General features: G+C 29.2%; 2 protein-coding genes across 2 annotated transcripts; one reads left to right on the top strand and one right to left on the bottom strand.

Annotated features, from left to right (window-relative positions):
- Positions 1–23: 23 nt before the first annotated feature.
- LOC113517493 (nuclear cap-binding protein subunit 3-like) lies at positions 24–5,165 on the bottom strand. Its single transcript, XM_026902173.3, has 3 exons — positions 4,841–5,165; positions 3,804–4,098; positions 24–1,657 (listed from the first exon to the last, which is right to left on the bottom strand). Exons 1-3 carry the CDS (start codon positions 4,934–4,936, stop codon positions 693–695), a joined length of 1,356 nt encoding a protein of 451 aa, XP_026757974.1. The 5' UTR covers positions 4,937–5,165; the 3' UTR covers positions 24–692.
- A 303-nt stretch (positions 5,166–5,468) lies between these two features.
- On the top strand, positions 5,469–14,845 carry LOC113517393 (polymerase delta-interacting protein 3-like). Its single transcript, XM_026902048.3, has 8 exons — positions 5,469–5,705; positions 5,838–6,039; positions 7,445–7,517; positions 8,404–8,526; positions 9,093–9,279; positions 11,552–11,726; positions 12,119–12,303; positions 13,011–14,845. The coding sequence occupies exons 1-8, from the start codon at positions 5,647–5,649 to the stop codon at positions 13,099–13,101; spliced, it is 1,095 nt and encodes a 364-aa protein (XP_026757849.1). The 5' UTR covers positions 5,469–5,646; the 3' UTR covers positions 13,102–14,845.

Here is a 14,845-nt window from a genome sequence, read left to right as displayed (position 1 = left end):
AATTAAAAATAATCTTCAGTATATACGTATAAGAAATATATATTTTAATTGCTATTTAAGATTTATTTACAAAAACTGATTTTGTGTAAAACTATAATAGAAGTAGGTAAAGTTTACTTTTTTCACTTCATTATAATAAAAAATAAATAAACCAGTTCTAACAATTTAAAGTCAAATATCAGTACAGTTCCATTTCTATACAGTATGTAATTGTCGGTATAAAGTTAGAGTAAATATAAAAATATTTGTGAAACCACAGATTTTCCACAAGGAACATAGTAGGTATATAATTTTATGAACTTTGTATTGAAACCGCGTGATCATGGTATCGATTTAGTAGAAAAAATTCAAAAAATATTTTTCATGATATTCCGAAAAATTATTTTACAGTTCGCTGGAGATTTAATTTGCAATAATTTAAAGACTACTACAAATTCCAAATATATTTGTGTGTATATTTGATAATACTTAATGTGAAATTATTGTCGTGAGTGTATAATAATACAAGTAAGGTACATAAATGTTGTTAACAAAAAAATGTATACGTTTATATTTAAAAAAAAATATACCAATGGCATCTTTAATCACCTTGTTTATTTATTTTTTAATTGTAAATTATAAATATTAGATAGACATCATTAGTTCAAGTCAACATTAACTACTTAGAAATTAAGATCAAATACTTGAAATTATTATTTACAATAGGTATTGTCTATCTCAATACGTAAATTAGACTGTTTCATTTTTCCAATTTTATCACGAAGATCGTCATGTTTTCTTGATTTTAAAATTTGTCTCAAATCATTTTGTGAGTTTTTATTACTTTGCTTAGTTTCTAATCTAGACCACACACTAACCTCATTTTTACTATTAACTTTTTGAACTCTACTCATGATGTTATAATCAGCACTATCTGATGATGTATCATCACTGTACTCGGGATCCTCTTGAGGAATTACTTTAACACCTAATCTAGAGTGAATTCTATCTTTTTGTACTTTATTTTTATTACTTCTAAATTTATCAGATAATTTTGTTGGATTCCTCGGTACATAACTACTATGAGAATTGACCACTTCAATAGATAATGGTGGATAAGTTTCATTTTCCTCTGATCCTTCCCTTGATATTTGAACTTGCTTTTTCTTTGTTTCTTCATCATCAGCATGCATTCTCATTCTGGGTGTCTTAGATTTCTTCTTCCACTCTGAGTCTGAACCACTGTCTTCACTTTTATAACTTCTTTTACCAAGGCGCATTGCTAGTTTTTTATTTTTAATTTGCACCACTTCATTAGATTCTTCTAATTCATCTTTATAATCATTCTTTGGCAGTTTTCTTTGGAAAACTTCTTGGTGATCATAAACACCCCATGATTTGCATAGATCTCCCCAAGGATTTTTACTAACAGAATCCATATTATGTTCATAGATACTATTTTTGTATTTATTTTGTAATTGCTTTTTGGTCATTTTCTTATCTCCATTAGTTGCAAAACGCATTAATATTAAATCATTTTTTGGATGCGGCATGCCTTCCCTCCAATAATGATGCGATTTTTCAGAAAGCACATTTTTGATTTCTTCACTTTTGATTTCACGAGAATGTACTAATAAAGCCAATGCAGCAGTGATATGATCTTGAAAAACAATATTACCTAAAAGAAAACACTAATTATTTAAACTAAATAACCTTTTATAACAGTCATTATTTATAATCATTAATAATCAATAAATTATAATTGTTAATATAGACAATGGGGTGTATCCTCAGGTTGATTTTCTAAAATTAAAATTTTAATTTGATATTGCACCAAAATCATTATTGTAAGGACCAATGTAGACTTATTTTCTAATAGATTTAGTCAGAATTATTATAATTTTAATTTAGTGGCGGTCCTTGATGCAATAATTTTTTGAAATTATAACATTAAAATAAACACATTAAAAAAGTCTAAGCAACACATACAAATTTCAATTTTACAATGTGTTTTTGCATTAAATCTTTTAATGCGATATTAAAAATTTTAATTAATATATTTTTCATGCTTTTTCGATATTAAACAACAATTTTTTTTTAATAATCAAAATTAACAATAATTACGTAAGTAGTACTGTATTATTAGGTAAGTACTATATGTACGTAGTACAGAGTAAGGTGCCTAATCAACTAAACTTAAACTAAAATTAAATGGTTGTACAAAAATTGCATAAATTAATACAAAGTGTGGCAGCCTCTATTATGGAGAACTTGCTGGCACCGATTATTCATAGATTTGATGAGACTATTAATGTTATCTTGCAGCAATCACTGTCAATGAAATTTTAGTAAGTACATCAGTTGTTGGGTTGTTGTCACTCCATCCAAGTCCTTTAAAACACGTCTCTGGAACATGTCCCATGCATGCTAGATGAGGTTGAGGTCTGGTGATTGTGCAGGCCAAAGCAATACCAGGATGTTTTCCCTTGGCAAGTATTCCCGTGTGTGCAAAGCTGTATGCGAATGCTCAATGTCATGCATCAACGTAAAATTGGAGCCAAGCGTTTGTGCGAATGGACGGACATAATAGACGGCCTTAGAACATCCTCAATGTAATTTACAGTGTTCATGTTACTATTTACAAAAACGAGCTCAGTTCGTCTGTTCTTCATAATACCCGCCCATACCATAACTGTTGAGCCGTTGTAAGGATGCACTTCCTGAACGCACCTCAGTATTTCCAGGACGATGGTACCCTTCTAGTATCAGGCTTGAACCCAAATCGAGACTCATCGCAAAATAAAATTTTATCCCATTGTTCCCAGGTCCATGGAATGTGTTCTCTACACTATTTATTTCGACGAGCGCGATTCCCTTGATCGATTTCGTCTAGAGGTTTTAATTTAATGTTCATAGTATTTGTTCCTAAGCCACTTGATAGTAGTGGATTTGTATAAGTACCAGTTGTTCTATATGCACTTGTACGGGTCAAGCTCGTATTCAATGCACTAAGTTGAGTTGCGCCCGTGAGATTTCCCAGGGGATTAGATAAAGCCCCTGTTAATGTTAATTGAATTCCACCGAGTGTACTAGTCAAGCCCAGTCGGGGTCCCGGTGGGGACCTACTTGGCCGTCGCGCTCGTAGGCCATACTCATGCAGTCAATTTCGCACAGTTTGACAGCTAACAACAACACTACTTGAATTTTGTAGCCTTAAACCTATCTCTCGGGTGGTTAACATCAGTTGGCGTCTTGCAGTCAGTTGTATGTCTCGATCTTGCCGTGTGGTTGTACACCTTCCTCGACCTGGGTGCTGCTCAGCAGGATCTCCCGTGTTAGTGTTATGCTGATGAAGATGGCAAATAACGCTTCAGTTGACACCAAAATGCCGAGATATCTGTGATTGACTTCTTCCCGCTTGCAACATCCCTACAACTCTTTACATTTCATCTGCATCCAATGACGTCGCTCCATGACGTAAAAAATTACTCAAAATCCAAATTGGTAAAAACTTTTTCAAATTATTGTTTAAATCATAAAATTAATACAGAATACTAAATTTTTATAACTAACGAAAACACTATAAAATTCAAACAAATGCATTTGCTTTTGAATTTGTGAAAAAAAAACAAATGATACTCAATTTTTTTTCAAGCAGCCAATATGTCCTCTAGATCAAAAAGTTTACATAGGTATTACCTACTTGGTAAGAAATGATATAATAATTGATTAATAATTTCAAATAGTATGTGTTGCTTAGACTTTTTTGATGTATGTATTAGGTTAATCTTAAAAGTATTGTGAAATGTTTATTATTTACTTACAAGAGAGGTCATCTAACCATTCTAAAGAAACAGGTTTATAATCCTCTAAATATTCAAATACTTCTCTAGTATTTAATCCATTAACACCATGTAAATGAATAGCTTCAAAACGAAAGTGTCTTTCATTTCCACTCTCAATGCCACAATTGGTATAAAGGTCATCAATTTGCCTTTGTGTCACTATCCTATTTCCAGTCAAATTTAAGCCAAATCGATTTGCTCTTTCTTCTATTTTTGAAGCATCAATTTTTTCCAATTTCTGTATAAATATACCCTCCTTTCCAGCTCTATACAACTGTAAAATTATGAAAATAAAGTAACAAATTATTAAAAGATGATCATAGATTTTACATAAAAAGAAAGTAAAATATATAAATTTATATTTAAAAAAATACCCTATAAAATCAGTATAATCAAGGTCCATCTGTAAATATAATTTAATTAAAATTTGTTGAATCATTTAGTATATCATCATGTTATCATATCAACCATTAACTATCCACTGCAGAACATAAGCTTTCGCCTTGAATGGTTTTGCCAATAGTTGCCACACATGGTAAGCGGATTGACAACCACAATTTTCATTTATGATGACAGTAATTTTGTAAAATTAACAAATTGAAATATAGTGTTACCTCGACATACAAGTTTAATTCGTTCCATAACCTTACTCATATATCAAATTGTTTAGATCTAGAAGAATTTTTTTCCATTGAAATTAATTGCAATGTAATAGCATTCCGTACTCCCAAAAAACCACTTCAGTTGTTTTTGTTAAGTGTTAGTCTGAGGAGGGAGAAACTGTTAGACACCAACATCCACCCTGCGTGTTGGGGTCATGTGAAGCAGTGTAGTGTGTCATTACCCGTATCTCAAATCTTGTTCTCATCTCAAAGCAAAGTATCGGTCATTCAGCGACTCGTATCTCAATACACTCATATATTAGGGCATTCGCATATCGAGATACCACTGTATAAGGTTAAGAGATAGATTTACAAAAACAGCAACGCAGAATCGGGTCTACTAATACTACTAACCGTGGTGCATTTAAAATCGCTAGCAGGTGTATCTTCCTTTGCATCATCGACAAGCATTTCATTGTCATCACTCATTTCACCTTCTTCTCGATCCATTTTTAATAGGTGTAACAACTGATAAATGTTTATGTATAATTCGTTTAGAAGCCAATTACAAAAACTGTAAAAGCACAGATTTCAAACTGAATTGTTCGTGTGTGATATTTCAATTTCATTTCATAATCGAATAGATATAAATTAATTTAATAAATATTATGTGAAATAAAGGAAAAACGTAACAATGAAAAATAAAACAGGTCAACTGCACAGATTAGAGAAAGTATGTCACAGATTAAAGAGACTATGTCGCCTAAAGACTAAGTGATTGAATCAGAGTAAGTAATCGTACGTTACGTTTTAAAAACTAACAGCGGATTTATATTCAGGAAACGTAAAAATGGAAAATTATGTTAACTCTAAAAACAAGATTCCAAAATCTTTGTGTTAATTTTTCGAAGATAATGAAAATTATAAAAAATTAATAAATGAATATTACAGAGTAAAAAATCTATCTAATTCTCTTAGAATTTAATAGATTTTTTACTCTGTAATATTCATCTGTAATTTCTTTACTATGTAAATTATTTGCTCTATGCTTATTTGTTCTATGTGCTGTGGTTTTAGTCGGTCCTTACTTAGTGAATTATTTTAATATTTGTAAGGTTGAAAGTGAATAAACCATTTAGATTTATATTTAATTTATTAGTTACGTCTAAAGTTATATATTTTGTCTCGGCGTTGTTTATTTTTCGTGTTATATTTATGCCATGTCTTCCTACGTAGATATGAGTTTGGAAGATATTATTCAAAAGAAAAAAAGAGATAGGTATTATTCGGTCACAATTTAAATAGCTAAAGCAACGAAAAATAACAGATATAGCATTTATTTTTAATTGTTTTAAACAAATATTAATGTTTTGCAATTATAACTTCAATTTCAATTACAAAAATATTTCAGACCTACAAAATTACAAAAATCACCAATGAAGATGAATAGAGGGAAACAACGTACACAGAATTTTAAATTGCCACTTAACGATGCTAGAAATAAAATTATATCTAAGAAAAGGACCCAAATATCAGATGCACGAGAAAAGTTAGCTGAACTAGCAAAACAAAAAGATGCTCGATTGAAACTAGATCTGCTTCGAAAAAAAAGAGTAAGTTGCAGTAACAGTCAGTTTATATACAATTATGTATTTATATGTAAATAAATAGTTTTCCCCAATAGAAACCTATAGGTACCTATAGATACTTATTTAAAATATAGAAAATTATATATTAAAAAAGTACATATAGAAAATTCATATTAAGTATATCATATTATGTTATTTTTTTCATATTTATTATAGAAATATAGTTTGTATTCACTGCTGTTTACTTTGTGTATTGTATGTATTGCAATCATCATTATCTTTACTAATATTAATTAAAATATTATTTTTTGAACAACCTGTAAATACTCTGTATTAAAGTAGTCTTGTATAACACAACACTTGTATTGATATCATGATTGTATATCAAATGTGGGTATTCACTAAAATTGTTTGATTTTGTGAAAAAATGTGAGTGTAATAAAATATATAAACTTGTTTAGTTGTATATGCAATGTTATATATTCTACAATATATAGTGATAACTATATAAGCAACTCATTTGAACCAATTTCAATAAAAAAGTTTCTTATTGTGAAAAGTTACTTATAGGGGAAAAAGGAGCATAAAAATACTGTCTGGAAAATACTGTTACTTATTTCTTTTACTATCTAAGCTATGTGTAATAAATTCAGTTTTATTTTACAAAAGAAAACATTTTATAAGTGTAGTTATTATTTATATTCAAATAATAACTACATTTATATCAAATTTTATAAATTTTTGGTTTAATACAACACTAATTGCCAAAACGAACAAAAACAATTATATATATATTTCTTTATTATAGCTTTTTCTCTTATTCTTTGTAACAAAAACCTCATTCCATGGTAAGTCATTTTCTTTTGCTCATTCTATCATGTAAGTTGCTTATACAGAACAGTTGATCTAAAAAAAGTTGCTTATATAGGGCTTGCTTATAGAGAGATTGCTTATATCGAGTGTTCACTGTATATATTATAGTAAGTGGAATGTGTGGCATCTCAAACAATCCTCTGTTTTTCTTGGTATACTTGTTTGTTATGATGGTTTTATGGTGAAAATAAAGAAATTAACTTTTATGTATTTATTAAAAATATATAAATAAAGTACAAAAGGTAATTTCTTACATCTTAACACCTTAATAGCTTAACAATTATTTTGAAATTTGTTGTATGCATTTTATATGATATGAAAAAGGACTTGGCCTACTTTTTATCTAAAACAATAAACTTGTATTGGATATGCCCATTGGTAAAAAGTAGTACAAAATAAAGGGAGACATGTTTTATTGTGCAATAATTAAATAACTGTGACACAAGATGTGTTAAATTTGCTATTTAATAATGTTCATGACATTATAAAGGATATAAATTATAGGGTATGTATTAACTAGATTGCTAATATAAACTGTAATCTAATTTTTTCACAGGCTCAACTTCAAGGAAGAAACAATTTTCAATCTCATGGCAAATTTATTAGGACTATCTCCAATAAAGAAAGAGGTATATATACATTTTTTAATCATATAAATAACAACCTTTTTGCTTGGTACTTCATAAGTATAGATTTCAAAAGTAGTAACAATAATGAAATAGACCGTTTTTACATGATATATCAATATAAATCAAATCAAATTTTATGTTGGACCTTCAGAAACAGTTATAAAAACTTTATCCAATTTGATGTAGTAATTTTTGCATGATGCTAAAATAAACATATAGAGATATTAGTAAGATGATAGCCATAAAATTTATCTAATGCTTTTAATATTAAGTATGAACTGGGCTAAGAGGTCTGAGTAATGAAATAGGTAAAATATTTTTAATATAATAATGGTGAATGGGGATGTTTATACTATATTATTATTCCTTTAACAATTTTAATTTTATAGTTAATATTATATAATATAGCTAATGGTAATAGTATAGCAAAATTTTTATGGTATGGGCTGTCAAAAATCGAATGTAAACCAGTTCTAAAGCACAAAAAAGAAATCTATTTCAATTGTGAAAAATCAGTTATTTAGATCTAAAAACTAAAATACTAAACCAATTTTGATAAAAAAATTTATGGGATCAATCTGTAAGTATATCTTATCAGATAAATAAGAATTTTTCAAATTGGTTTACAATTGATGGATTTATGAGGCAACAAACTTTTAAAAATGACTAAATTAAGAGCCTCTTTTTTGATGTTGATTGAAAAATATAGTTTATACTGGTGCTGAGAATGATGTTTCAGAATTGTCTTCAATATTTCCTCTTTTAAATGCTGCAAGACTGGCATACTTGATATAAACATCAAGTAAAATATGTGTTAAATAAAACATAATATTTATTTGACTTACTGAAATAATGACAAGAATATAATAATGGCATTTATTTACAGTTTTCATGGATTCCTCTAGACAGGTGGTATCACAACCTCTTAGCCACTCCAGGATTTCATCCCGACGTCAAATTAATAACAAAAAGTTTATGGAGAATCATTCATTTGAGTCCAAATTCAGAAGTGAGTTTAAAAATTTATAATTAAAATAAAAAGTTAATACTTTTTTTGGATTTACTTTCCAATTAATGTAAAACTATTATAAAACTGAACAAAGCCATTTATTACTCACTAAATACTTACGTACGAAACAAGCATGCTTCTCACTTATTTTGCTATGCATATTTTTAATGAAAAAAAAAGATGGTAAGGGATTATTGGTAATAGTAATTGGTAATCTACTAGTTTCATTGCAGACAATGTGGATATATCAGATAAACCTCAATGCAGTTCCCTTAGATCTATCGTGGTTTATTTGTTATTGTATTCATCACGATGAACCAACTGTCCTATTTTCATCCATACTTTTTATCTTTCGCTGATACCAATTATCTGATTTATTTTAAATAAGCATTAATCAACTTTTTTTTACCAATACCCATAGCCGATAAGGCTAATTCTGTTTGCTGGATTCAACAATCATTAAAAAATCTTGACAAACATAAATGACATGAAAGTGCATTAATTGATATTTTTTATTTCTTATTATATTATTATTATTATTTAAAATAAACATTATTTAAAAACAGGTGAAATACCAAGACCAAAACCAATAGTTAGAACTGTTGAGAATGACATAGAATTGATTGATGACCCCATGGGCGAAGAGCCAATGCCTTCAAAAATTACCGACTCCAACAGAAAAGCGAGTATGCAACTGAGAATAATTGCTCACAATATTGATTCCAGGGATAACAAAAGTTCAATAATGCATCGGTAAGTTTTCGTTTGAAAATAATAATAATATAATTTTGCAGTTCATGTATTTTCAGATAATTCAATTCTGGTATTTAATTTAATAATCTTAAAATATTGATTTGATTTTTTCTTAGTTTCACTTTTCATTACGTCGTTTTTATTCATCCTGCGAAGCAGCGTTATACAGTTATTGTCTTATACAAAACTAATTGAAACAAAAAATTCAATAGTAGGGTCAAAGAAGTATGATAATGCCTCTTTACTGAAACATCTTTGCTTTAAAATTTTGATCCTTCATTATTGGAGGGACAAGTGGAACTGACAATTTCATTAATATTTCCATTATCTCACCATCCCTGAAGATTAAAATGATAACTGACATTACCATAGTTTTAATGTTTATCTCATGTTGGAAATTTACAGGTTTCAATACATCTATATTTTTCATGATCTTTCTATTGTTAATTAAAATAGTTTTTAAAAAACATAACAGTATTCATAGTTTTTTTTTTTTCTTTTCTGTATTATTATATTACAACACAATTTTGGTGAATAATTTCTTAATAACTCAAGTAATGATAAAATTAAATTTATTTACAATAATATTCTTATTCCGTTCTATTTTGGAATATTAATTTTAAACACGGTTAGGTACTATTTTCTTTTTCCTAAAAAATATAACAATAAAAATGGAATAAAATAGTTCAATTAACAACTAATTTTCGATACATTTGTTCCAGCTTTACATAGAATACTATAGTAAATTAGCATTTCATCTGCTACTTCGTATGCATGAACTTTAGAAGTAAATAAACCGATAAAAGGCGATAAAGCCGCCTTTTGTATCATTTCTCATTAATATATACTGTATTTATTTTTTTTTACAAAAAATTACGTTTAGATGACGCATCAAAATAAAACATATACCCAAATTTAAATTAAACCTTCAAAAACACAACTGTGAACCTTATCTAATTTGATACAGTAGTGTTTGTTTATTTATTAAATTTCTAAAATTTATTGTTTTAGCTTCTATTGCTCTTATTAAACCCCCTCATATGTATATTTAGTATATCCCATGTACCGACATAGTTTAGTTACAATTTTATTATATTAGTAAGATTAATTTTAATCTAATAAATTGATATAACAGTGTTCACTGTCTAAAATAATTAAATTATATTTATTAATGAATTATTCCACTTGAACGGCTAAACAGACTTGAATGAAATTTGATGCACAGATAGACTAATTCTGCATTAACACATGGTATACTTTTTCGAATATTTTTGTATATATACTGGATGAATTATATGTATAGAATAAACATTTAAAAAAGCGACTAAGGGAGGGCAAAGGATGGACAGCAGCGTTCCTCTTAAAACATCTCTAAAGCTGGACTGCGGTTGCCAATCCGTCTACCAAGCATGGCAACCACTAGCAACACCTTAGTAGGCTTATGTACGGCAGTGAACAGATAAAGGCTGATATGATAATAAAACATTTAAACCAGTTTTAGATGCAAACTAGTAATAAATTACATTACTCAACAGACAAAAAAAAATCTTTTTTCCTTTTATCTTTCCTAAAAAGTGAAGATCTAACAGTTATCATTTTCTGGGAACAGTGAACTATAAAATTATTATTTTTTTACAATAGATAGAGTGCAGGGAAACAACTTTTACAACTATACAAATCAAAGTGTATTAATTGCATTTGTAATTAATTACTACAGATTAACCATGGCTTACATATAAAAAAATACATCTCTCCATAAACTTAAGAAAGTATATCCCTACTAATATTATAAACGCGAAAGTTTGTATGTATGGATGTTTGTTACTCTTTTACGTAAAATCTACTGAATGGATTTTAATGAAACTTTAGTATAATATAACCTTTACATCAAATAATACATAGGCTATAATTTGTAAAGATATTTTGTGTAAGTTGTCCAAAATATAATGATAAGTGCCAAGTAGGAAAAATTTCTGCTATCTGCGAGCTATTCCGGCTTGCGCTACAAAAACCGTTAGAGTAACACGTATGTAATGTATAATGGAAATGTTTATCTTAAAAACTCCTACAAAAAAGTAGTTTACTTCATTGGCATAGCACGTTTTAAATAGTAAATATTGTAAATTGTCTGTTTTTGAAAATTGAAATAATCGCACTGTTGTCATACTACGTTATGAACGCTCTTAACAAATTTACAAGAAATAAGGTTATATTCATTACCTAGAATAAATATAAATAATATAGTATATTGTAAATATTTTGTATATTGCAGAACTATGTTAGCAGAAAAAGAAAGAAGTCCACCCAGACCTCCATCAATCCTTAAAAAAAGACCTATGGCAGCTCTGAGAAATGATAAGAAAACGGAAAAAAATGAAAAACCCATTCTTGAATACAGAATAATTGTGAGCAACCTGCGAAATACTGTTACTGGAGGGGATATAGAAGTATGTCTTAAATTTCTTTTCCTTTCGCCCTTATCATTTTTATACTATAATAATGTCAATCAATCAATATGACCCATCCAGCGGTTGTCATACTCTTCGCTTTTTGGATAAGAAGTTTTCTAATCTCCTGAAACCATGTAATGTAAATTGGACTCTCTTTTCCGCATTTAGCCTCTCATTTGGGTCGTTGTGCGTATGAGTCGTGGCTAGTACGACCACCCCAGCTCCGCCCAAAAGTACAAACGCTTTCTGGAATTTTCACATGCCTTACGGGGCAACCTCACTGTTCTGAGAATTTCTAAACGTTGAGGGGCCACTGCTCCAGAAGATTGTTTGTTCCTATTTTTAATGCTTGATAATATTTTAATGCATCTAATTTACTTATGTTTTAGGAATTATTTGGAGATGTTGGTGGGATGCTAGAATCACGCTTGGTACGTCCTGGTACGGCAGAGGTTATTTATAAAACATTGGAAGACGCACAGAGAGCTGTAGACCTATATCACAATCGACAACTGGATGGTCAGCCAATGAATTGTCTCCTAGTGACACCTCGCTCACCCACAATGCCATCAAGGTTATTATCAGCACTGTATAATATTTCGTGACTTTTTATTACTTTTTTTTGTCACTATCTGCTATAAATTTTATCTTGGGGTTGATTGTAAAGCGCTATCACTGATACTAAAATTTCAATTTGATCAAAAAAGAACCAGTATGAACTAAATTTATAATAGATTTGAATCAGAAGTATTTTAAAATTAAGTGGTTCATGGTCCATAACATAATACTTTCACTGAACTTTCAATTTTAGAAAAAAGTTTAGAAACTGATAGTTCAAAATCTCTATTACAATTTCTTGCTAAAAATAGATGAAACATAATTCATATAATATGTAAGTAATGTAAGACTGTTGAACATGGGTTCTCCTTAGACTAAATCACTGTTCTGAGCCCTCTATATCCACTCACTTGCTACATATTTGTCATAACTCCATCTAATTGGGGGTCGTACTACACTGCATTTTACTATGCTGAATTGCCTGAATCATTCATATCATCCTACAAATTGATAACTCTGTCCAATATTAAATACATATAATTGGCGATATATTATTATTATTATTAGATGAACAAACATACCACTCTTTATGCCCAATTTCTCTTGAGTATATGAAACTGTAATGTGTTGCCACATTACAGTGAGCAGCAAGCAAACTGCAATAGAATAAAAAGGAATCAACTCCTTTTTTTAAGACTTCAATAATCGATATTTTTTTTTCAGGAGCAATACAAAGCCAGCACTATATAGTACTAATTCTAATGTAGAACCGGATATATCTACCTTCCACAAGGTGCTATTCAGCAATTTGTAAAAACATCAAATCACATCATAATATCATGTACCTCTCTTAAAATTAAAATACCTAAATACTATTATAATAATAATTGTATGAACTGATAACAGTTATTATATTATTTTATGTTCTGAATAAGTTATTATTAAGTTAAAATTGTGGTAAATAATTTAAATATGTGGTCTAGATTTTAGTGTCCGACCGAAACAGATGTTTGTTACTGTATCACACTTAAACGGCTGAATGAATTTCGTACACTGGTAGGTGATATCCTAACTTAACACATAGAATATACTGTTTAATTCATGTAGATAAAGCCGCGTAAAACAACTAGATTTATTTAATTGAAAATGTGTATTCATTAAAGCACAATTATAAATTCACTATTTCCTGCAGCTTTCCCCATGTGTATTAGTATATAAAGTAGGATTTGTTAAGATAAAACCTATCCATGTACCGAATTTTATTCAAATCCATGCAACCATTTAAGCATTGTTGAGTAATGAACATACAATCATCCAAATATCCTTACAAATTTGCACATTTGTAATATTAAACTAGTATTACTTTATTCAAAATTCAAATAAGAAATATTTATAAAGGGTAAGCATTTATTTTAATAAAAAAATTACCAACTAAAAATACCAAGATTGGTATTTTATTTTGAATTCATATCATAGAATAAAAGAGTTATTATAATATATACGGGAAAAATCGCTGTATAAAATGTCCCGGTATAAAATGGGCTACCCCTTCCTTTCTCGTAGGTGTCGTAAGAGGCGACTAAGGGAACTTATGATGGAGAAATAGGCAGTAGCGTCTCTCTTAAAACAGCTGTAAAAACCTAACTACGGTTGCCAACCCGCCTGCCAAGCGTGGCGACAACTAGCAAAATTCCCTTTATGGGTAAGGCTTATGTTCAGCAGTGGACAATTAACGGCTGAAAGTAATAATAAATTTTCTGTAAAAAATCCTGTAAAACAGGTAAAAACATAAACCTCTTAAAACATCACCAAAAGCCAAATTGCGGTCGCCAACCCTTGTGGGGGGTATTCAGCAGTCGACAGTTAACTACTGATACAACATACAGAAAAAAAGCAAGTTTGTAAATTAATTTTATTAAATAAAATTCGAAGGTAGACTGTAATAAGATTGTCAGACACCGCAACGCTAATAGATGAGCTATCAAATGTGTACCGTCATGTAAGGTAGGGGAAATTACAAATATCCTTAAATAAGTTGTCGAACCTAGTTTCGGTTTCGGACGTAATTTTAGTAAATTTTTAAACTAACATAACCAAAAGACATAGTGGAATCGAAAATGGAAGTTTGGTCGGATCGGGCACTACTATAATTTCTTTGACTATCTTTCATAAAGTCGGCGTTCAGACTTTTGTACAATTAAAAGTTCGATTCATCTTTAGCTCTAAACTATAAAGACACCTTATAATTTGTCATTTGGATAAAATAAACTATTTATCCAAATATTTGTATACTATTTGCGAAGTTTAAATTTCTATTCTCTAAAAATAATATGTGTTTAGTTGCAATGTTACTTTATTAAATAATTAATTTATGTAATACTGTGTTCGTTTTTATTTATAAATGAGAAGACATCATTAATCTTCATTAACATCTAAATATAATCTAAGCGTCTAGTGTACTGTCTATGTAGATGTTTCATAATATAAATCAGAGATTTCTGTTGAATTTCAATGTTGTATTGTTGAATGTAAATGAAATAAATTTATGAACGCCGAAA

This window comes from Galleria mellonella, unplaced genomic scaffold (genome assembly GCF_026898425.1).
Source record: "Galleria mellonella isolate WM207_F2 unplaced genomic scaffold, CSIRO_AGI_GalMel_v1 utg78, whole genome shotgun sequence".
Taxonomy (NCBI): domain Eukaryota; kingdom Metazoa; phylum Arthropoda; class Insecta; order Lepidoptera; family Pyralidae; genus Galleria; species Galleria mellonella.
The sequence above is the reverse complement of the archived record's forward strand: the minus strand, read 5'-3'. Positions and strand labels throughout refer to the sequence as shown.

Excerpts from the sequence above, each read along its gene's own strand:
- LOC113517493 (XM_026902173.3), bottom strand. The coding sequence starts at position 4,936 with ATGGATCGAGAAGAAGGTGAAATGAGTGATGACAATGAAATGCTTGTC. Across the intron at positions 4,099-4,840 it reads GCGATTTTAAATGCACCACG|TTGTATAGAGCTGGAAAGGA; the intron begins GTTAGTAGTATT and ends ATAATTTTACAG. Across the intron at positions 1,658-3,803 it reads ATGGTTAGATGACCTCTCTT|GTAATATTGTTTTTCAAGAT; the intron begins GTAAGTAAATAA and ends GTTTTCTTTTAG.
- LOC113517393 (XM_026902048.3), top strand. The coding sequence starts at position 5,647 with ATGTCTTCCTACGTAGATATGAGTTTGGAAGATATTATTCAAAAGAAA. Across the intron at positions 9,280-11,551 it reads AAAAGTTCAATAATGCATCG|AACTATGTTAGCAGAAAAAG; the intron begins GTAAGTTTTCGT and ends TGTATATTGCAG. Across the intron at positions 11,727-12,118 it reads TTACTGGAGGGGATATAGAA|GAATTATTTGGAGATGTTGG; the intron begins GTATGTCTTAAA and ends CTTATGTTTTAG.